This window comes from Thunnus maccoyii, chromosome 11 (assembly GCF_910596095.1).
Source record: "Thunnus maccoyii chromosome 11, fThuMac1.1, whole genome shotgun sequence".
NCBI lineage: Eukaryota > Metazoa > Chordata > Actinopteri > Scombriformes > Scombridae > Thunnus > Thunnus maccoyii.
Window position 1 is genome coordinate 1,181,466 of NC_056543.1, and position 24,777 is coordinate 1,206,242.

The 24,777-nt window shown below is 42.9% G+C and overlaps 1 protein-coding gene and 1 long non-coding RNA gene across 2 annotated transcripts in view; both read left to right on the forward strand.

Annotated features, from left to right (window-relative positions):
• The window catches only part of LOC121907556, a 128,658-nt gene that overhangs the window by 66,868 nt on the left and 37,013 nt on the right, over positions 1 to 24,777 (forward strand). The window contains exons 14-16 of the mRNA XM_042427184.1: positions 11,585 to 11,794; positions 13,463 to 13,609; positions 14,588 to 14,610. Of these exons, the coding sequence (XP_042283118.1) occupies positions 11,585 to 11,794; positions 13,463 to 13,609; positions 14,588 to 14,610 (380 nt within the window). The remainder of the gene's footprint in view (positions 1 to 11,584; positions 11,795 to 13,462; positions 13,610 to 14,587; positions 14,611 to 24,777) is intronic.
• On the forward strand, positions 2,529 to 7,072 carry LOC121907571. Its single transcript, XR_006098903.1, has 4 exons — positions 2,529 to 2,552; positions 2,765 to 2,822; positions 3,086 to 3,225; positions 6,994 to 7,072. It is a non-coding gene; the product is annotated as an uncharacterized LOC121907571 (long non-coding RNA).

The window sequence follows — 24,777 nt, forward strand, 5'->3', positions numbered from 1 at the left end:
GAGCAGATACCGGTCCTGCTGCTGGGTCGATGCCCTTCTACGACCCTGTGAAGCTCTCCTCATGTAACAGCCGGTCTCCTGGTATCTCCTCCATGCTCGAGACTGTGCTGGGAGACACAGCAAACCTTCTTGCGACCGCACATATGGATGTGACATTCTGGAGGAGCTGGACTACCTGTGCAACTTGGTTGGGCTGCAGGTACCGCCTGATGCTACCAGTAATGACAAGGACACTAGCAGAACACAAGACTCAGTCAGGAAGGATCAGGAGAGAGCAATAGTCTGTGGCCACCACATGCAAAACCATTCCCTTTTTGGGGGTTGTCTTGCTTTTGCCTCTCCATTGCACCTGTTGTCACTTTCATTTGCACTAAAGCAGGTGAAATTGATTCACAATCACTTGTGCTTCCTAAATGGATAGATTGATATCCCTGAAGTTCAACTGACTTGGTGTTATACTGTAACGATTAAGTGTTTCCTTAATTTTTTTGAGCAGTGTATTTATTGAAGTGTTTAAGTGATCTTATGGGATTGTACACCTTCACCAAACATCACAGTTTCCAGCTTTTTGTTTCTCCCGATCTTCTTGTGGAGGGAAACATTCTGGTAGTCATGTGTAGATTCACATGTTACAGACTGAAGCACATTCATGTATTTATTCACACACTGACGTCCTCATCAGCTGGTTTTTGTTGTTCTCAGAGCTTCTGTTCTACTGAGCTGCAAACGTTGTATTTATGTCCAATTTGCCAGCTGTGAGCCACAACTCGCTGCTTTCAGGATCTCTCAAAGAAAATCTGTGGAACACATTTTACTAATCGCTTGTTTCTTTCACACCACAGCAGATAAACACAGACTGAACAATATACAAGAAAACCAAGAAGGGAGCAAGTCTGAGTCTGACGGACAAGATCAGTGGAAGATGAACTCCAAGATTGTTTTTGTTGTTGTTGGTGTTGTTGGACTTTTAGTTGCTCTTCGTTTCTGGCGTACAGGTACATTCAATGTTTTGTCTTGTCTTAAGCTTCATATTATCTTCAGCTTTAGATGTTACAGTGTGGTGTTGTTCAGAGAGAATATCTTCAGGGTCAGTGTGGAGAGCAGGAACATGTGGAGACGTCAGTGTTCAATTAAGACAGACTTGTTAAAACATCAACCTGTCCTTTAAATACAATTTGGAGACTTGAACTTTACTTAAATTTCTGTTTTTGCTTCTTGATACTTCTGATACATTATATTTATTTGACAGCTGTACTTACTTTTCAGATCAGTTTTACATAAAATAACATAAACTTATAAATCTCACATTTTTAAGATTAAACCAGAGGTTCCAAAATATGATGATAAATCACTGTGTAGTTGTTTCTCTTGTATAAAATCAGTGTAGTTGTGTGTCCTTGTCATGTTCCAGATGTTTATGTGTTGTTAGCATTTCCACCAAAGAGACATTTCCTCTCTAAACTTCTCACAACATTTGAAATATTTAAGGCCCAAAGAGGAAAATCTCTTCAATACAGGACATTTACTTTACTTAAAAAAAGTTCGGAAAAATGAATCAAATTAATTTTTTTTAATCATCTCACGACCCCTCAGATTTATCTGCTGACCCTTTGGAGGGGCCTGACCCCTAGGTTGGGAACCACTGGACTAAACTAGCTAACTGTATATAAAGTAGTGTAAACTAGCTCCACCTCCAGCAGCTACAACAGTAACATGCTGCTCTAACACTGATGCTTCACTATTAATAATCTAATGATGTCATATATAATAATATATCAGTCAGAGGGACCAAACCACTACTTTTACTGCAATACTTTAACTACATCAAGCTCATAATACTTATGTACTTTTACTGCAATACTTTAACTACATCAAGCTCATAATACTTATGTACTTTTACTGCAATACTTTAACTACATCAAGCTCATAATACTTATGTACTTTTACTGTAGTGGGATTTTTCATGCAGGACTTTTACTTGTAATGGAGTATTTTTATTTTCTGTATTAGTACTTTTACTGCAGTAAATGATCTGAGTACTTCCTCCACCGCTGACAACTTCTCACCTGTTTCCATCAACAGGTGTTATTGACACCATCTGGCCGGTGAGTGAACATGTTGTAATGTTTCACCTTTATCAGTCCTGAGCACTGAAACTGTACTGGGAGCTGTGGGAGCTGTGGGAGCTGTGGTCCTGTCCACAAAAACTAACTATTTGAAGTATTTAGAAGCTTCTATTTTTGTGGATTTTAACTCACTGCTGGTTTACTTTCAGCCACAGCTTTTTGTAGTTTTGTTGTTAATGTTAAGAGAGTCAGCAACAGTCCACTGCTGCCTCAGTGTTTAACAAAGTTAACAATACTTCCACAGAAAGGCTGAACGGGCAGGTGGAGCTGCAGGACTGAACCAAAGGGAGACAGACCTCCTGAATCATCATCCACATTAATTAAAGTCCTCAGAGTCTGTGTGATGAAATTAACTTTAGTCTTGCTCTCGTTTAGCTGCAGGAAGTTTTGTGCCATCCAACTCTTGATGTCCTCAAGACATTTATGGTAACAATAAATATGTTGATTCAACAGTGATCAAATTAGTTCTGTTCTCCCTCAGTTCCTCTGTCATCTATATGCTTCCATCAGTAAGAGCCATATAGACTTTTATGATCCATGAAAATAATGCTTACAATACGTGTGTGTGTGTGTGTGTGTGTGTGTGTGTGTGTGTGTGTGTGTGTGTGCATTTCCTCACTTCTGGTTTTGTGTTTCAGAACCTGATGGAGAACTTACAGGAACTAAAAGATTTAATACCAGAAGAAAGTTTCATGCGTATGTACAATTATTTATAATTATTGTTATATTAATGTTTGTTGTTTCAGCCGGCAGCTTCTCATGTTTAGCTGCACTAAGCGCCACTTTCAGCAGTTTAAAAGACAAACTCATCAGCATCACCACAGGAAGAAGAAGAAGCCCTGCAGGTGTTTGGGGCAGCCTATAGGCCTATTTGGATCACTGGAAGAGTTTATTTTTAGCAGCAGCATACAGAGTACAGTGATGTACAAGATACAACCAGTAATGAAACATGTTCACAGTGGTGAACAGTATCCAACTTCTTTAGGCTCTGGTCCGCTGCATTCATAAAGAGCACAGAGCTGCTGATATCAAGTGTTTCCTTGCCTGGAGGGAGAAACAGGATTTATTCCTGAAGAAGAAACTCAACTCAGCTATGCAGGTCAGATGTCACTAATTAAACAGTAACTTCACCCCCAGTCTGAGCATAATTAATCATTGAAAAATGATTTTAAATAAATGGGCAAGAAGCTGAGAGGGGGCCGGAGTCACTCAGTGACATCCCCTGGCCAGAGAAAAATGATGATGATGATAATAATAATAATAGTAATAATAATGATGAGAGAAGGACAAACAGTGCAACGACATTTAAACAAGCCTGAAGTCACTTTTAAACCTGTCTGTTTTTAACTTTATTTATTACCTTCAGGAGCTAACAGCAGCACTGACCTGCTGGAGTAGATCTGCCTGTGACTGTCTGCGAGAGGAAACATTGCTAGCCGCCACAAAAACAACAAAAATCCTCTTTGCATTTCATCCTGTAGTGCTTGTAGCTCTTTAACTCTCCGGCTGTCTGTTTCTGCAGTTATTAGCTGGTAAAATCTTCTTTTACATTGTTAAATTGCAGTGTCCAACCACAGCTCTGCAGCTCTGCAGCAGACAGGTTCAGTAATGGTGGAGCTCCATTTGCACTGTGATTTAACATTTTAAAACCAGAGTTTACCAGCTGGTAACTGCAGGAACAGACAGCCGGAGAGTTTAAGAGTTATCCTGTTTTGAGGAAATTTACTGTACACGAGTCATAACCGAGAGAAAAAATAGGCCTAAATGTGTAATTTCAGAAAACATGTTTATTGAGACAAACAACTTTTTGATCTACAAATCTAGCCTCATTATTTAAAAAAAAAATTAAAAATTGCTGACGCAGTTATATGATGCATGGAAGTGGGTCTTTCAGGACTCACTCAAATAAAAATGTCCCGCCACTGAAAACAACAGCTGTTAAACTAAAGGCTTTAATAGTAAACTGTAACAACACGAGCTGTAGCAGGTTCAGCATCTACATGCAAATTAAATAAATAACATGCTTACATCTGTTGTAAAATTTTGTGTCCATAACTCCATCAGTCTGTTCAGCAGTAAGCTATTTCTTGTGCAGATTGTCTTTGAATGAGCGAGCCAACCAATCAAGCTTCATCACAACAAGCATGATTGGCTGGAAGGATGTCACATGAGAATAGATGTGTAAACACAGATGTAGGATCCATAATTTATTATCCTGATCATGTTGGGAAATAAATTAAAATGAGACTGATTATAACTTCTAATACTGTCAACTAAGTGTCACAAAATGACCAAATTATTATACATTATGGGATTTTTGGCATTCTTAATCGTAAAGAAGGCAAAATTATCATACAAATATGATAATTATCGTCCATCTGGCAATGCTGGTGGGTGGGCTGCGCAGACTCACACTCAAGAATGGGGATGGGGAGAGGAGGGCATTATCATCATGGATGTACAAAGAGAACACTGGTAGGAGTGTGTTTGGTTATTAGTAATAATAATCAAAATATTATTAATATTCATTAATAATTTGGGCACAAACTATTAAAGGACCTCACAAGGGGGGACAAAAAGGCTGATATTATGATAGCCTCACACGGGACACCAATATGTTGGATTAGTAATAATTCATAATTATCAGAGATACTTATGAATTAAATAAATAATAAAATCAAGAAATTATTAATATTGATTAATAATACAGGGCACCAACCATTAGAGAGCCTCACATGGGGACATCAACTGTCGGATTTGTGAGGAGCACAGCTGGTTATTAGCAATAATTAAATAATTAAAACAAAAAAATTATTAATATGATTTAACAATTACAGGGCACCACCCGGGAACCGGGACTAACAACCAAACAAGGTAGTCTAATAAAAGAGTTGAAATCCCTCAGATATTAACATTCTAGGTGAACAAAGAAGGTTTGAATTCGAGCTCTGACTTCCTCAATCAGCCACTTTTCACAATATGTAAAACACAATAATGACAAAAAACTTCTCTTCAAAGATATAACAGTGTTTAGACAACCACTCAAAAGTGGTGGCGGGGAGAGGAAGGCATTATCATCATGGATGTATAAAGAGAACTGGATACAGCGTCGGAGGCGGGGCCTTGTTCATTCCTATGAAAGTTGCTCAGTGGCGCATGAAGCCAAAAAAGTTCAACTTCTTCTGCATCACCTCCGCCTCTGTTAGGCCCATAGAGCAAGTGCATTAGTGACTTTCGCCAGCCGAGCCGGCTACTAGAACAAGTCAGTCATGCGGCTCCTCTAGAATTTTGAAATGTGATCGAACCGAATGGATCAAATTCTGATAGTGAGACGAGTAATTTCGTGGGAGTTGTGATGCTCAGAATTATCCATTGATTTACAGACGCCTCTTTCACAATGTAAGTTTATGGGAAAAAGTCTTTTAGGGCCCAATATCGTATGTATATGATCGTATATGTAATTACACAGTTTGGCTACCATGTCAAATTGGCTTCACAGCCCGGCGCCGTTCCTGGGGGCTTGGTCATCATTCTACCATTTCTATTAATTTCATGATGCAGAGAACTCCCAAACGGTCGACTCTATGTCAGCATTGTTCCCGCCTTTTCAGGGCTGATTTTAAACAGCAGTTGAGCCATTTTTAACCCATGAAATGCTGGTTTTTATACATTTGGTGTCAATGTCAATATTAATATATGTATATAACAGCAGCATTGATGTGTTTCATCACAGTACAGTTATAATTTAGATTACAGCTCAAAAAACACATTTTAGAGTGCATTGTCTATTTAATTCTGTGAATAACGATGACAAAATTAAACTCATCTGTTGTCAGTTTGTGTGTCAAAGATCATCTATGAGGGAAGAAGCTCCACTCTGTAACACAAATAGTGTTTCTGTAGTTACAACAACTCCAACAGAGTGAGACATCTTCTCTCTAGAGGATCAGGAGTCACATTCTCCATTTCAACTGTCATTCACATCAGATTAATCATTTCATCTGATCAATCAATAGTTTTCACTCAGGACCTTCAGGATTTGGATTAAGTATGATGGCATATCTCTGGCAAAATCTGCAAGTGCAAATGATAACAATGTATGGATGTAAAGGAGTCACACGTGCAACTCAAACAGCCGCTTATGAATCTTATTTTTGCTCGTACAAGCAATATTGTAGTCTGCGAGGAGGAAACAATGCACTGAGCATGTGCAGAATGTGGAGGAGCATGTGATTGTTTCCGAGTACACTACTCCAATCACCCGTCTCCTGCTACAAAACTTTCACCTGCTCGCTCGGAAGTGTTTTTTCTTTTTGGCAGTAAGTGGGTGGACCCAGTCACCACCGTATCCCTAAATATAATTGATTGAGCCGGTCTGCCATCTTGGACAGCTAGGTACAGCAGCACTACTTTGATAAACCATATAGACCAGTGCTATATTAAAAGTGCCCTGAGATAACTGCTGTTGTGATTTGCTGCTATATAAATAAAACTGACATAGAACAATGTACCTGAATGTGTTTTTCTGAGCTCTGTCTCGCACATACATAAACCCTAACAATAGGTTCATAGGCCACACACAGGGAGAGATAACACAATGGTCGAACAAAGACCACTACGACAGGTATGAAGGCTGTTTTTTATTACCTGTACTCTGCTACATTTCAGAGGGAAATCGTGACAGTTTTACAGATTACAACTCACAAACAAAATATGTGATGATCTTAAATATGATGTTTTGCTGCAGACAGTGAATTCTACTTTGTCATTTTCAGCTGAGTTTACAGTACACATGGATTTTATTTCTCTACTAGGTTCATGTAAGTTTTGCAAATGTATAAACTTTAACAATGTGTTCATCTTTCAGCAAAGGTGAAGGTGTACTCGGTGGTTACTGGTAAAACTTTTGGAGCCCATCAAGTCCTACTGGACAAAGTGAAGAATGTTGAAACCACCAGAGACCTGCAGGAAAGCCACGTGGTTATCGTCTTCTGTCCAATCACGTCTCGTGTTGGATCAGATGTGGAGGCAGCCATGACAGACATTACAGGTGAAGGAAAGACTTGTTGTTTCTAACTTGTTCTGACTGAAATCTGTGCAGCTCAGACATCATGTTCAGATCAGATTCTGCAGATCAACACTCAGAACCAGAGTTCATGTTGAGTCTGAAGCTTCTTTCGGTCAGGATGAACATCACAGGGGGAGGTTGGGAATGAAATGAGTGAACCATGGATCTGGTCTGTAACAGAGATGGACATTCAGCAGTACACAGCAGCACCAACCTGTAGCTGACATTACAGCAGCACATCTGATCAGCTTTGATGGGGTCTTGCTCTCCTGATGCTTTTATTTGTCTCTGTCGTCATTTTGGCTCAAACAGGCCGATATGTTGCTGTTAGCATGTTTCCATCTGTCAGATCAGCAAAAACATTTGAACACAAAAGTCAAATTTCACTCTGAGCTGATAAAATGCAGCAGAAGTAAAAACCTTTAAAATACGAGGACGTCAGTCTAGACGGGATTTAAATGACAGGAGGAGCAGCGAGTTCACTGAAGAACAGTCGCTCACAGTTTTTCCTTTTATAGTCAAAACTGCTGTAGATAATTATATCAACACAAGTCTTGTTTAATTCCTGATAAATATGACCTCTTATCATCTAATAATGTTAAATGCTCCCACATGAAGAGAAGCATGCAAACCGAGGGCACGCCCTTCTGAACCCGGCTGTTTAGGTCATACCATAGACTTATTAATAATATAATTAATAATATAATCAGCTTCATTTAAATAACACAAGTCTGCCATCTGCCCCATTCAAACACAGTTTTAATTCCTCCATTTAAATGAAAAAATATCTGCATTTCATGAACAGATGAACAGAAATGTCACGCTGGTAACTTTTAACCCTTAAATGGAAAAGCACATATAAATATTTTTTAAAATTAATTAATTGCTATTTTCTAATGTATCACAGCTAAAAAGACACAATTTCATGATTTTTTTTCAAAATATGAGGTTTATTTTTCTATTAAAACTCTGTGTCTCCTGAGATTCTTTTCCTATTTCAGGTATAAATTTAACATTTTCCCCCGTTTTAATAGTTCACATCAACTTTTAAACATTTTATAAATAATTAGTTAGCTACTTTCTTTCATGCTTTGCAAACAACATTTTAAAAAAGTGACAAAAACTGAACAAAACATAGTTATTCACATGTTTTGAACGCTGGAAACAAATTTAGTCTCTGAATAAACAACAAACTATTTAACAAACATTTATGAATGTAGTGGCAACATTTTATACAAGAGTGGAATGCAGTTGCTTCTTACAGTTTAAGTAATAACAAGTAAATGTTCATTTTGCTTCAACCTATACTGACTTCACTAAAGTTTTTACATTTGCTGTTATAAACATGTATGAGGGGGAAAATCCTCTGCTGCACAGGAAGTGGTGCATTTTAAGTGTATGGAAGGAACAACAATGGTTCGTTTGAAAGAAATATGAGAAGTTGCAGTCCGAGTGTCTTTATTATTACGGTTTGTCAGCCAGTGCCGACACTGAGTGCAGAACACCAAAGCAGTTACCAAACGTGCTATAAAATCACAAAAAACAAGGACATTGAGGATTTTTACTGTAAATACACAAAGCCTCCCCTACACTAGCAATATCCTATCAGCAATAGAAGCTGAGTAAACAGTTGTGAGCAGTTTGAACAGTGACAATGCAAAGCCTCACTTTGCACTTCTGACACATGATGGAGGTCTGTCCATCCTGACACATCCTGCATCGGCCTTTCTGACAGGATAGAGAAGTGGTCAATCCCATCATATCTCATATCATCCACAGATCTGGAGACTTTTGGCTGTTTGATTACTCTTAGTGGTGTATAGTCTTCATTTCCTTTGGAGGGTAATTCCAAACAGGAGAAGGACCAGCAAAGACAAAGACAACATCTTTTACCACCCACTATCAACTCTGTCTTGGATTAACATACTGATTGATTTGAATTTACTGAGATTGTGAATGTATGTGAAACACAAAGGGAGATATTAACAGAAGATTTGTCTTTAGGTTCTTCTTAGAATATGAAAGATGATGTGATCATTCATTTTTACCACAAGACATTTACATTACATTAACATGTTTTCATTTAGCAAACGCTTTTATCCAAAGCGATGTACATATGAGACTGATACAACACAAGCAGGGATCTAGTCAGGAGACAACAACACGAGTAAGTGCCATAAAGCTGAAGTTTGGGACTGATAGGACGTAGATGCCAACAGGCAGTGCACCAAGGCAATGCATAGAGTTCATAAAAGCATGGTTTTGTTTTTTGGGGGGTTTTTTTGTCTTTTTTCGTTTTTTCTCTACCTTCTGGGTCTGTAGTCTTTTCTTAAAGATTGAGAAGGACTCTGCAGTTCAAACAGAGTTTGGCAACTTGTGCCACCACCGGGGAACTACAGAGGAGAAGAGTCTAGCTAGTGACTTAGGGCCCTGTTGTGGTACCAGGCGCCTTTCATTGGCAGAGCGTAGTGGGGGGAGGGAGTCTAGACCTGAATGAGGGAGTTCAGGTAGGCAGGAGCCATTTTAGTTGCTGTTTTGTAAGTGAGTGTCAGGGTTTTGAATTTGATGCGGGCAGCAACTGGGAGCCAGTGGAGGGATGTCAACAGCGGGGTGACATGTGTTGTTTTGGGCTGATTGAAGACCAGACGTGCCGCTGCGTTCTGAATCATCTGCAGTGGTTTAAGTGTACATGCAGGGAGGCCAGTAAGGAGTTGCAGTAGTCAATGCGTGATATAACGAGAGCCTGTTCCAGGAGTTGTGCTGCATGCTCAGACAGGTAGGGTCTGATCTTCCTGATGATGTACATGGCGAATTAACAGGATTGAGCGACTGAGGCCACGTGAACCTTAAAGGTTAGTTGGTCATCGATCATGACACCCAAGTTCTGGGCAGACTTTGTAGGCATGAGTTGGGTTGATTCAAGCTGGATGCTGATGTTTTGTTGTATGGAAGGACTGGCTGGCATGACAAGGAGCTCGAACTTAGGTTAAGCTGAAGGTGGCGTTCTTTCAGCCATGCTGATATATCAGCAAGGCATGATGAGATCCTAGCCGACACTGTGTGGTCTTCCGGTGGGAATGACAGGAAGAGCAGTGCTATGAGAAACCATGGGAGCAGATGATTGCACCAGGTGAGGTGGTGTATAATGAGAAAAGAAGGGGACCAAGCACTGACACTTGAGGAACCCCTGTGGATAAGTTGTGCAGTTTGGACACTTCTCCCCTCAAAGATACTCTAAAATATCTCCCTGACAGGTAGGACATGAACCAGCGGAGGGCAGATCCTGAGATACGAGCTCAGTGAGTGTGGAGAGGAAGAGCTGGTGGTTAACTGGACAAATATTAATATTATTTTAAAAGTGTGAAGAAGTTCAAAAATCTTCAACAGTGATTCTTCATAATACTTTTGTTGTTGTCACGCTGACATCATCAGACTGTTTCTCTGATATTTTCTCAGAGGTATGATATGGCTCAGGAGGTAGAGCGGGTCGCCCACTAATCGGAAGATTGGTGGTTCGATTCCCGGCTCCTCCAGTCTGCATGTCAAAGTGTAACTGAAACCCTAATTGGTCCTGATGGCTGTGCCATTAGTGTATGAATGTGTGTGAATGGTTAGTTCCCTCTGATGGGCAGGTTGGGACCTTGCATGGTGGCCCCTGTACCTATTCAACAATTGAATGTGTGTGAATGGGTGAATGTGACACATAGTGTAAAAGCGCTGAGTGGCCAGAAGACTAAAAAGGTGCTATACAAGTACAATCCATTTACCATTGTGGTAAATTCTTCTCATTAGTTTAGCGGCAGAAACACTTTGTTTTGTGCTCCATTGTGTCTTCATCAGGAACTGAAGTATCTTTACTTGTAGTAGTTTGATATGTGAGGAGCCTAAACAAAGCGTATTTTTATTTAAGTGGAAAGAACACTTGAAGGAGACACATGAAGTCATTTGAAGGTATTAAAGATCTGGAATTGTGTAAAACAATAAAACAAGTCAACAAGACTCAGTCAGAATTTTCTACCATTTCCTCTTTAATCTGTGATGAAGTTTTAAAACATGTTTTCTTTCTGTTCCTCAGCTAAAGGAATATAATATATCTGTGCTAAAGCTAAGCTAGTGACCTTAGACACGATCTCACTGTTCTGAAACATCCTGTTGAGTCTCATCCTTCATTCAGGGTCAGACATTACTGCAGGTAAACATGCTGCTGCATTCATTAGCTAACATTCTGATTGGCTGGAGGTGAACTGGGAGGAAAGAATAAGTTATTGAAGTCATGAATGTGCCAGAATCACTAACATACACTCCTGTCATGGTTTTATTTGAAGGAGGAGAACGTTCTCCTGCAGGTTCCTCTGTTCAAGAAATCTCATGTTCTTCTCTGGTGTTTCAGGCTCCTGTGGTCAGAAACCTGTGATCCTGGTGCTGATGCATCACACCAGAGATGTTGACTATTCAACTGATGGAAAGAGATGGTCTGACGTGTATGACAACGTTGTGTTGGATGTTCACGTTCTTTTCCACGAGACAGAGAGGGGATTACTGACCTGTCCAAAGAATCATCAGGCAGTTGATCAAATACAGAAAGAGCTCCAGAAACACGGTAAATACACCTGCTTCAGATGTTATCAGCACCTTAAATTGTAATTACGTACCCTGACATACCACATTTGACTGCTGTTTAATCAGATGTTTTTACTGCATTTTACTGCATTCATAACCGACAGTTTCCACATTTAAACCATAATGTGGTGTTAACTGTTGCCACACTCATTTTAACCCAAACCATTATCTTTCCCTAACCCTAACCAAGTGGTTTTAGTGCCTAAACCTAACCAGACCTTAACCACAGCGTTGTCACACTTTTGCAGTGAGAAGGAATTCACAAGTACAGGTGGGAACTATTGAATTCCCAGTTTTTGTCAATATAGTGCATGGGATGCAGGTGTAGCTGACCTTCCTGTAGTACTCAGGTCTCGTTATAAAAATGCTGCAGGGCACCACACAGGGCTGAGCAAAAAGAAAGTAGTGGCAGTCCAACAAAAAAGTTGAACTAGAGTCAACTTTTGCTGGTACACAACCAGACATCACGCTGCGTTGGCCAATCACATACATGCAAGTGCACATTCCTGGTGGATTACTTTGTAACGTGAATCATGTATTCGACTGTCTACCTCGCCACTGCCATGACGAAAGATGACGAACTTTGAACTTTCTGCACTTTCTACATTTTAAACATTTTTAACCAACATACACACTAGGCGTCTTTCTGACATATTCAGTGTTCTCTTCCCTGTGACACTTGGCCATTGTTCTATTATCTGTTTTGTTGTTTTAACTGCATACTTTTCTAATGCAGGACGAGGCTGTATTTCTATCATTTAAAAAATAAACTATACTGCATAGCAGGCCTAATCACTTACCAGACAACCTACTATTTCTTCCACATTTCTTTTTTTCATGTCACAATAAACAAAATATGATGAATTGTACAGCTCCAGGAAACCAGAGACTGCAATGATCAATTTCTCTTCCATTGCCAATATGTAACAGAACAGATATTTGATAGGAACTTAAGTACAGGTGGTTGCTGTGGGAAGAAAAACAAATCCTGATCTGCAATTGGTTGCTGCTTCAGCAGTGTTGACGCTAATTTGCATAAAGTTTAACTCTGCTGAACTTCAACTCGTCGCTCTTGGCGCTGGCATCACGCTGCTCGCTGCTGCCAAGGCGTCTGAAGCCCTCCGTTGCCAGCGTTCACTGCTTTTGTCGTTCATGAATCTTTGGGTGTGAGTGCACACTAACACATGCTGATGTGAGACTGGTTTGGGGTATCAGCCTCACATCAAATAGTGAATTCCACTGTATGCAGAATGTTGCGTGCATGTCTGCTCAGTGTTATATTTTCACAGCTCACAGTCAATAAGTATCATACAATAAGTTGGGCCTGGAGGTTTGGTTACAGCAGTTGTGCCGGGTTGATGTGCCCTGTGGTGGTGGAGCCCAATGTGATCTTTTAATGGGGCCCAAAATCCCTGTCGGCACCCCTGCACATTATTCTTACACGTCAGCAGGACTGAATCAATCCAGACGCAGATGAAACATTTTGTTATGGAAAGGATTGATTCAGAGGAGCTTTCAGCCTGATCAATATTTACAACGTTCAGATTAAATCAAACCATTCATGCTGATTAATCTGGACTCAACAAATGAGTCGTATCACATTTATGAACATGAGGTAAAAATATCGCTTGTTTCTTTCACACCACAGCAGATAAACACAGACTGAACAACATACAAGAAAACCAAGAAGGGAGCAAGTCTGAGTCTGACGGACAAGATCAGTGGAAGATGGACTTCAAGATTGCTATTGGTTTTATTCTTGGTGTTGGTGTTACTCTTCTTCTCCAGCGTACAGGTGCATTCAATGTTTTGTCTTGTCTTATGCTTCATATTATCTTCAACTTTAGATGTTACAGTGTGGTGTTGTTCAGAGAGAATATCTTCAGGGTCAGTGTGGAGAGCAGGAACATGTGGAGACGTCAGTGTTCAATTAAGACAGACTTGTTAAAACATCAACCTGTCCTTTAAATACAATTTAGAGGACTTTCTGTTTTATGCTATTTCTGATATGTTTTATTTATCTGACAGCTGTACTTACTTTTCAGATCAGTTTTCATATTCCAGATGTTTCTGTGTTGTTAGCATTTCCACCAGAAACACATTTCCTCCCTAAACTTCTCACATTTTAAATATTTAAGGCCCAAAGTGAAAAAACTCTTCAATATTTCACCAAAAAAAGCAAAAATGAGAAAAAGTTCTGAAAAATTAATCCAATTCATTTTTTCCTCTCTCTCCCATTAATCAGCTCACGACCCCTCAGATTTATCTGCTGACCCTTTGGAGGGGCCCGACCCCTAGGTTGGGAACCACTGGACTAAACTAGCTAACCGTATATAAAGTAGTTGAAACTAGCTCCACCTCCAGCAGCTACAACAGTAACATGCTACTCTAACACTGATGCTTCACTATTAATAATCTAATGATGTCATATATAATAATCTATCAGTCAGAGGGACCAAACCACTACTTTTACTGCAATACTTTAACTACATCAAGCTCATAATACTTATGTACTTTTACTGCAATACTTTAACTACATCAAGCTCATAATACTTATGTACTTTTACTGCAATACTTTAACTACATCAAGCTCATAATACTTATGTACTTTTACTGCAATACTTTAACTACATCAAGCTCATAATACTTATGTACTTTTACTGTAGTAGGACTTTTACTTGTAATGGAGTATTTTTGTATCACTGTTTACTGCAGTAAAGTATCTGAATACTTCTTCCATCACTGACAACATCTCACTTGTTTCCATCCTCAGGTGATGCTGGAACTGGCTCACAGGTGAGTGAACACACTTTAATGCTCTACTCTCCTCAGTCCTGAACACTGAAACTCTACTGGGAGCTGTGGGAGCTGTGGTCCTGTCTGCTCTGCTGAGAACAAGAACTATTTACAACTACTTGAAGCATGTAGATGCTTCTGTTTTTGTGGATTTTACCTCACTGCTGGTTTACTTTCAGCCACAGCTTTTAATTATTTAGCTTTGTTGTTAATTTTAAGACATTTTATTTAAATGTCCTCACCTGATGGGCTCTTATTCTTTCACAACCTTTGCTGTCCATAGCTGCGTTTACATGGACTCTAATATTCCACTAATAATCAGAATAAAAATGCCTCATGTAACCACCAGATCAGAAGGAATTTTCGGGTTGAGAAGGGTGGTGTAAACCTTTGATAATCCATTCAATAGGAATATATGAGCACCTAATAACCATGCAAACATTTAATCTGATCATTTCTCTCTGGCTGGAATAAATATATTCTTTCTGTGCATGTTTGCCCCACGTAGCGGTAACATTAGGTGATGTGGACGAGTTTCTGTGAGTCACAGAAACAAAACTGGTCTGTGGCTGATACAGCTTTTAGTTGGAGACCTTAAAAGTTTTAAGGATTGTTTAACGCCTCTATTTGGATGATATGTGGGGAAAACTAAAAAATCAAATTGCACTACAAATACATTAATCCCCAAGATGGTTTCTGTCATTTTAGGTTCGTTCTTATAACACTGATGTTTGTTTAAGTGCTCATTTTTTTCTGCTAAGTTTGTTTTCAATGAGTTATTTGATGATATAAAAAGGGGGTGTAACGTCATGATTGACAGCTGTGATTGACAGCAGCACTTTCTGATGGAAGACGCTAATGAACCTGTTCCTCTGTGATTCACTGCCTGCTGTAGCTGCTGGTTACCAGCTGGTTTTGGCTGGTTTACCTCCATCTCAGCTGCTGGGTTCACTTGGCTCTCATTGGCAGGACTGATAGTCAAGTTGAGGGGGTGTGTCCGGCGGGCTGTCACACCGCCCCCCCAGACTCTACTGTATAGAATTGCAAATGATGTCACACAAGCAAGATGCACTCCCTCCAGGAAATTAAAAATAAATGCAAATTAAAGAAATCTCTGCAATATTTGCAAGAGCTTTTAGCACTTTTGCTAAATTACAGCAGCGTTCTTCATGAAATGTCCAAATCAACAGACACTTGTGATTTGGACCAATTGTGGCGTTTGGTGTGGTGGTAACTTACGTCATCGCAGTGTTCAGCAAGGATTCAGGTGCATTCATGTGGAAGATGGACAAATCTCACCTGCCAACAAAAATGATGCCATAGACAAGCAAAACAATTCCCAAATGTTCCCAAATGAGGTTTGATTCTGTGAGTCAGAAGAATACAAGCTGATGTTAATCAGACAGCAGAGATGGACATAATCTACCTCAAACATAAACATCAAACTTTAATTTTATGTTGATGGATTTATTTTAACGGTATTATTGACAGATTTTATTTGCTGCTGATGTTGAGCTGAAAGTTTATTTAATAAAGGTTATAAATGGAACTCAAGTACAGTACTTTCTTTTTTATAGAACTTTGAGTCCTCATGGTTCTCATGTTCAGAAAATACATTAAACATTAGAGCTGAAATATAGTTGTTTCTGTGATATGCAGGATGCTTTTTATCCAAGGAAGTCATTACATATGACTCTTCACTGGTAGCAATTTAATTAAAACACATTATTTTACTTTGCTTGCAATTTTTCCCAATTCTTGCAATTTTACTGCAAAAAGAGACATAAAACATCACTAATTGTTTTCGGAAACTTAACGAAAAGCTGCTGCAAATTCAACTTTTTTGCCACAATAATCACAAAAAACCTCTGCGAAATCCTGGAGAGACACAAGATGGCAGCTCTTGATAATGCAATACATTGGCTTCATTTTGCATAGCAGCTGGAAGTGGAGACACGTCGTCCATCTTTATATACAGACTATGGTTTTAACCACCCTGTCTCTACCTCCTGTCTCTCCACAGGCTGACAAGGCCTCACAGACAGACTTTCAGCATCCTGAACATAAACTGGATACAAGTTCTCCACGTCATCCAGGTAGGCCTTCTCATCATTATTAGAGATGACACCATGTTATCAGCAGACTTTATTATGGAGGTGGAACTGTGTGTAGCAATGCAGTCATGTGTGTAAAGGCAGTACAGCAGGGGGCTCAAGATGCATCCTTGGGGGGAGGGGTTCAGTGTTGAGGGTGGGCTGTTCCACTGGGGCACCACCTGGGCCCCATAGTGTGGGGCCCACATGTGCCCCGCATTTCACGCCGGTAACGGGGCCCACAGTGGGTTGCCCCTGCGGTGGGCATTTATCTTCATTTATCTTCCTTCAGTCACCCCACACAGCCCCCAAAGGGGCATGTTGCTGGGATTAGGGTGAGAAAAACAATCAAAAGGCCTTCAGCAGATAAAAACTTTTAACAAACAGTAACAGGAACTATAGCCAATCAATTCTCTTCAAATAAAGTGACAAAAACCAATATGTTTCATACCACAAACAGATTTAAATTTTACATTCCAGTCCTTTTGGTTAACTGCCTTGGGCCCCGCACGGACTATCCCGCAGAGGGAGTCTGTGTGGGCATTCTGTGGGCAAGCCCACAGTGGGTTTCCCACAGAAAACCATGATGGGGGCCCAAAAGGGCAAGACTGCTGTAGGCCCTGCCCAGGCTATCCCACAGGGGGCCCATGTGGGTTTTCTGTGGGTAAGTCCAGCGGTGGGCTTGCCCACAGAAAGCCCACAGAGGGGCCCCAAAGGGCAAGATTGCTGTAGGCCCTGCATAGGCTTACTCACATGGGATCCACGTGGGATTGGTGTGGGTTTGCCCTGCCCACACTTCCCCACAGTAAACCCACACATACCCACAGTGGGCCCGCGTGGGCATGTTTGCTGGGGAGACGGACAGCGGACACTCTTTTTCACTTTGATGAAAGGAGTGTTCACTTTGATAAATACAGCATGTGTCTAAGGCATAATGCATCACATCTGCGCCAAGAAAACTCTGGAAAAGCTTAATTCAATCTGGCACTCAGTGTATTTTGTCTCTATGATTAACTTTAGAACTTTTAATACCACCAGTCTAAAGCAAACTGTAGCACAAACAGTAGTCATGGGCAGCTGATTTACATTTTAATGTGTGAGAGAGAATCATTGTATGAACCAGAAATACAGAAATCCATTTGACCTTTTGCTGATGAGGACTTCCAGTGTAAATAAAATATATTATAATGAATGAACCTGATCCAAATGTTTGTCTAATACGACGGCTGTTTCCTCAGAGGAAGGTAACTCCATCCCGTCAGCGTCCACAGGTGATAAGCAGGAGTCATCAGACAAGAAGGATTCAGGACAACAGAGCAGTGTTGATGGAGCAAAGACACAGGTTAGTCAACATGTTATAATGTGTCTGTTCACATGTGAGAAACCACACAAGCTTCACTCTCTGCAGCTGTAGAGATCTTTGAATAATGTGTAATCACTCAGCCGATCAGAATTTAGACTATTCCCTCGTCATCTGACCACAGCAGAGTGTGGGCGTCACATGACCTCTCTGCTGGAGGAGTGACTGCTGTCAGCTGTAACTACTGCTTTACTAATAAATGACAGATGGTTGATTCACTGTCACTGTAGCATCGTAACATCGCAAATTGTGTCGAAATTTTTGAGAGAAGCTGCTGCAAAATCAAACATTTTTTACAGCAGTAATCACAGAAAAACTCCCAGAGCAACTCAAGATGGCAACTCCTTATAATACAATATTTTGGCTTCATTTTGCATGGCAGCTGGAAGTGGAGACACGTCGTCCATCGTTATATACAGACTGTGGTTTTAACCGCCCTGTAACCACCTCCTGTCTCTCCACAGGCTGACACGTCCTCACAGAAAGACCCTCAGAATCCTGAACATGCACAGGATACAAGTTCTCCACGTCATCCAGGTAGGCCTTCTCATCATTATTAGAGATGACACTTGTTATCAGCAGACTATATAATGGAGGTGGAACTGTGTGTAGCAATGCAGTCATGTGTGTAAAGGCAGTATAGCAAGGGGCTCAAGAAGCAGTCTTGGGGGGGGGGGGGGTCCAGTGTTGAGGGTCAGGCTGCCTTAGGTGAACCTGCCCACCCTCACCACCTGGGGGCAGCCAGTCAGGAATTCCAGGACCCAGCTGCAGTGTTGAGACTACAATCCCTGAGCTTAGAGTCCAGCCTGAGGGGAATTGGAGGGGGTCAAGGGATGCAGGGAGAGAGGAGCAGATGACGTCTTTCATGAGTCTCTCAAAGCACTTCATAATGAGGGAGGGCAGGGCTACAGGGCAGTAATGATTTAGGCAGGAGGGTCTGGAAGTCTTTGGGACAGGGACTACGGAGGACTTCTTTAGTCATGAGGGACCTGGACCTGAGTGCCTCATTTCCTTCCCTTTCATGTACCAACATGCTCTGGAATGACAATGAACTTCCTTGAATCCTTGAATCCTTGAGATGCCATCTGGGCCAGCTGCCTTCCTGTTGTTGGTCCGTCTCAGAGCTCTCCTAACATCATGCTCTGACCCAGCAAACATACCCCTTTAGGGTCCATGTGGGGCCGCTGTGAGAATAAAATGAGCCCCGCAGGGGCAGCCCACTGCGGGCTCCGTTACTGGTGTGAAATGCGGGGCACGAGTGGGCCCCACACTATGGGGCCCACAGTGGTCCCGTGTGGGGCCCACACAGCCCACCTGGGCCCACTGGGGCACGTTGCGGGCCCACAGTGGGCCTCAGTGGGGCCCACACTCAGCCTACACTTTGGGCTGGGTGTGGGCTGTCCCACTGGGGCACCACCTGGGCCCCATAGTGTGGGGCCCACATGTGCCCCGCATTTCACACCGGTAAAGAGGCCCACAGTGGGCTGCCCCTGCGGGGCTCATTTTTCTTCCTTAAGTCACCCCACACAGCCCCCAAAGGGGTATGTTGCTGGGATTAGGGTGAGAAAAACAATCAAAAGGCCTTCAGCAGATAAAAACTTTTAACAAACAGTGACAGGAACTACAGCCAATCAATTCTCTTCAAATAAAGTGACAAAAACCGATATGTTTCATACCACAAACACAGATTTAAATTTTACATTCCAGACCTTTTGGTTAACTGCCTTGGGCCCCGCACGGACTATCCCACAGGGGAGCCTGTGTGGGCTTTCTGTGGGCAAGCCCACAGTGGGTTTCCCACAGAAACCCATGATGGGGGCCCAAAAGAGCAAGACTGCTGTAGGCCCTGCATGGACTATCCCACAGGGGGCCCATACGGGTTTTTTGTGGGAAAGTCCAACTGTAGGCTTGCCCACAGAAAGCCCACAGAGGGGCCCCAAATGGGCAAAACTGCTGTGGGCCCCGCATAGGCTTACCCACATGGGGTCCACGTGGGATTGGTGTGGGTTTGCCCTGCCCACACTTCCCCACAGTAAACCCACACATACCCACAGTGGGCCCGTGTGGGCATGTTTGCTGGGGAGACGGACAGCGGACACTCTTTTTCACTTTGATGAAAGGAGTGTTCACTTTGATAAATACAGCATGTGTCTAAGGCATAATGCATCACATCTGCGCCAAGAAAACTCTGGAAAAGCTTAATTCAATCTGGCACTCAGTGTATTTTGTCTCTATGATTAACTTTAGAACTTTTAATACCACCAGTCTAAAGCAAACTGTAGCACAAACAGTAGTCATGGGCAACTGCTTTACATTTTAATGTGTGAGAGAGAATCATTGTATGAACCAGAAATACAGAAATCCATTTGACCTTTTGCTGATGAGGACTTCCAGTGTAAATAAAATATATTATAATGAATGAACCTGATCCAAATGTTTGTCTAATACGACGGCTGTTTCCTCAGAGGAAGGTAACTCCATCCCGTCAGCGTCCACAGGTGATAAGCAGGAGTCATCAGACAAGAAGGATTCAGGACAACAGAGCAGTGATGATGGAGCAAAGACACAGGTTAGTCAACATGTTATAATGTGTCTGTTCACATGTGAGAAACCACACAAGCTTCACTCTCTGCAGCTGTAGAGATCTTTGAATAATGTGTAATCACTCAGCCGATCAGAGTTTAGACTATTCCCTCGTCATCTGACCACAGCAGAGTGTGGGCGTCACATGACCTCTCTGCTGGAGGAGTGACTGCTGTCAGCTGTAACTACTGCTTTACTAATAAATGACAGATGGTTGATTCACTGTCACTGTAGCATCGTAACATCGCAAATTGTGTCAAAATTTATGAGAGAAGCTGCTGCAAAATCAAACATTTTTTACAGCAGTAATCACAGAAAAACTCCCAGAGCAACTCAAGATGGCAACTCCTTATAATACAATATTTTGGCTTCATTTTGCATGGCAGCTGGAAGTGGAGAAACGTCGTCCATCGTTATATACAGACTGTGGTTTTAACCGTCCTGTAACCACCTCCTGTCTCTCCACAGGCTGACACGTCCTCACAGAAAGACCCTCAGAATCCTGAACATGCACAGGATACAAGTTCTCCACGTCATCCAGGTAGGCCTTCTCATCATTATTAGAGATGACACCATGTTATCAGCAGACTATATAATGGAGGTGGAACTGTGTGTAGCAATGCAGTCATGTGTGTAAAGGCAGTATAGCAAGGGGCTCAAGAAGCAGTCTTGGGGGGGGGGGGGGGTCCAGTGTTGAGGGTCAGGCTGCCTTAGGTGAACCTGCCCACCCTCACCACCTGGGGGCAGCCAGTCAGGAATTCCAGGACCCAGCTGCAGTGTTGAGACTACAATCCCTGAGCTTAGAGTCCAGCCTGAGGGGAATTGGAGGGGGTCAAGGGATGCAGGGAGAGAGGAGCAGATGACGTCTTTCATGAGTCTCTCAAAGCACTTCATAATGAGGGAGGTCAGGGCTACAGGGCAGTAATGATTTAGGCAGGAGGGTCTGGAAGTCTTTGGGACAGGGACTACGGAGGACTTCTTTAGTCATGAGGGACCTGGACCTGAGTGCCTCATTTCCTTCCCTTTCATGTACCAACATGCTCTGGAATGACAATGAACTTCCTTGAATCCTTGAATCCTTGAGATGCCATCTGGGCCAGCTGCCTTCCTGTTGTTGGTCCGTCTCAGAGTTCTCCTAACGTCATGCTCTGACCCAGCAAACATACCCCTTTGGGACCCATGCGGGGCCGCTGTGAGAATAAAATGAGCCCCGCAGGGGCAGCCCACTGCGGGCTCCGTTACTGGTGTGAAATGCGGGGCACGAGTGGGCCCCACACTATGGGGCCCACAGTGGTCCCGAGTGGGGCCCACACAGCCCACCTGGGCCCACTGGGGCAGGTTGCGGGCCCACAGTGGGCCTCAGTGGGGCCCACACTCAGCCTACACTTTGGGCTGGGTGTGGGCTGTCCCACTGGGGCACCACCTGGGCCCCATAGTGTGGGGCCCACATGTGCCCCGCATTTCACACCGGTAACGAGGCCCACAGTGGGCTGCCCCTGCGGAAAACTCCCACTGGTTCCCAAATGTGCAAAACTGCTTTGGGCCCCTTCATGGGCTATCCCACAGGGGGGTCTGTGTGGGCATTCTGTGGGCAAGCCCACAGTGGGTTTCCTGCAGAAAACCCTCATTGGGGCCTGAAGAAGTAAAACTGCTGTGGGTTCTGCATGGGCTATCCCACAGCGGGACCTGTTTTGGCATTCTGTGGGCAAGCCCACAATGGGTTTCCCACAGAAACCATGATGGGGGCCCAAAAGGGCAAGACTGCTGTAGGCCCTGCATAGGGCCAAACAGTGACAGGAACTACAGCCAATCAATTCTCTTCAAATAAAGTGACAAAAACCGATATGTTTCATACCACAAACACAGATTTAAATTTTACATTCCAGACCTTTTGGTTAACTCCCTTGGGCCCCGCACGGACTATCCCACAGTGGGGCCTCTGTCGGCATTCTGTGGGCAAGCCCACATTAGCTATCACACGGGAAACCCTCATGGTGGCCCCAAAGGGCAAAACTGCTGTGGGCCCTGCCTGGGCTATCCCACAGGGGAGCCTGTGTGGGCTTTCTGTGGGCAAGCCCACAGTGGGTTTCCCACAGAAACCCATGATGGGGGCCCAAAAGGGCAAGACTGCTGTAGGCCCTGCATGGACTATCCCACAGGGGGCCCATACAGGTTTTTTGTGGACAAGTCCAACTGTAGGCTTGCCCACAGAAAGCCCACAGAGGGGCCCCAAATGGGCAAAACTGCTGTGGGCCCCGCATAGGCTTACCCACATGGGGTCCACGTGGGATTGGTGTGGGTTTGCCCTGCCCACACTTCCCCACAGTAAACCCACACATACCCACAGTGGGCCCGTGTGGGCATGTTTGCTGGGGAGACGGACAGCGGACACTCTTTTTCACTTTGATGAAAGGAGTGTTCACTTTGATAAATACAGCATGTGTCTAAGGCATAATGCATCACATCTGCGCCAAGAAAACTCTGGAAAAGCTTAATTCAATCTGGCACTCAGTGTATTTTGTCTCTATGATTAACTTTAGAACTTTCAATACCACCAGTCTAAAGCAAACTGTAGCACAAACAGTAGTCATGGGCAGCTGATTTACATTTTAATGTGTGAGAGAGAATCATTGTATGAACCAGAAATACAGAAATCCATTTGACCTTTTGCTGATGAGGACTTCCAGTGTAAATAAAATATATTATAATGAATGAACCTGATCCAAATGTTTGTCTAATACGACGGCTGTTTCCTCAGAGGAAGGTAACTCCATCCCGTCAGCGTCCACAGGTGATAAGCAGGAGTCATCAGACAAGAAGGATTCAGGACAACAGAGCAGTGATGATGGAGCAAAGACACAGGTTAGTCAACATGTTATAATGTGTCTGTTCACATGTGAGAAACCACACAAGCTTCACTCTCTGCAGCTGTAGAGATCTTTGAATAATGTGTAATCACTCAGCCGATCAGAGTTTAGACTATTCCCTCGTCATCTGACCACAGCAGAGTGTGGGCGTCACATGACCTCTCTGCTGGAGGAGTGACTGCTGTCAGCTGTAACTACTGCTTTACTAATAAATGACAGATGGTTGATTCACTGTCACTGTAGCATCGTAACATCGCAAATTGTGTCGAAATTTTTGAGAGAAGCTGCTGCAAAATCAAACATTTTTTACAGCAGTAATCACAGAAAAACTCCCAGAGCAACTCAAGATGGCAACTCCTTATAATACAATATTTTGGCTTCATTTTGCATGGCAGCTGGAAGTGGAGACACGTCGTCCATCGTTATATACAGACTGTGGTTTTAACCGCCCTGTAACCACCTCCTGTCTCTCCACAGGCTGACACGCCCTCACAGAAAGACCCTCAGAATCCTGAACATGCACAGGATACAAGTTCTCCACGTCATCCAGGTAGGCCTTCTCATCATTATTAGAGATGACACTTGTTATCAGCAGACTATATAATGGAGGTGGAACTGTGTGTAGCAATGCAGTCATGTGTGTAAAGGCAGTATAGCAAGGGGCTCAAGAAGCAGCCTTGGGGGGGGGGGGGGGGGCCAGTGTTGAGGGTCAGGCTGCCTTAGGTGAACCTGCCCACCCTCACCACCTGGGGGCAGCCAGTCAGGAATTTCAGGACCCAGCTGCAGTGTTGAGACTACAATCCCTGAGCTTAGAGTCCAGCCTGAGGGGAATTGGAGGGGGTCAAGGGATGCAGGGAGAGAGGAGCAGATGACGTCTTTCATGAGTCTCTCAAAGCACTTCATAATGAGGGAGGTCAGGGCTACAGGGCAGTAATGATTTAGGCAGGAGGGTCTGGAAGTCTTTGGGACAGGGACTACGGAGGACTTCTTTAGTCATGAGGGACCTGGACCTGAGTGCCTCATTTCCTTCCCTTTCATGTACCAACATGCTCTGGAATGGCAATGAACTTCCTTGAATCCTTGAATCCTTGAGATGCCATCTGGGCCAGCTGCCTTCCTGTTGTTGGTCCGTCTCAGAGTTCTCCTAACGTCATGCTCTCACCCAGCAAACATACCCCTTTGGGACCCATGCGGGGCCGCTGTGAGAATAAAATGAGCCCCGCAGGGGCAGCCCACTGCGGGCTCCGTTACTGGTGTGAAATGC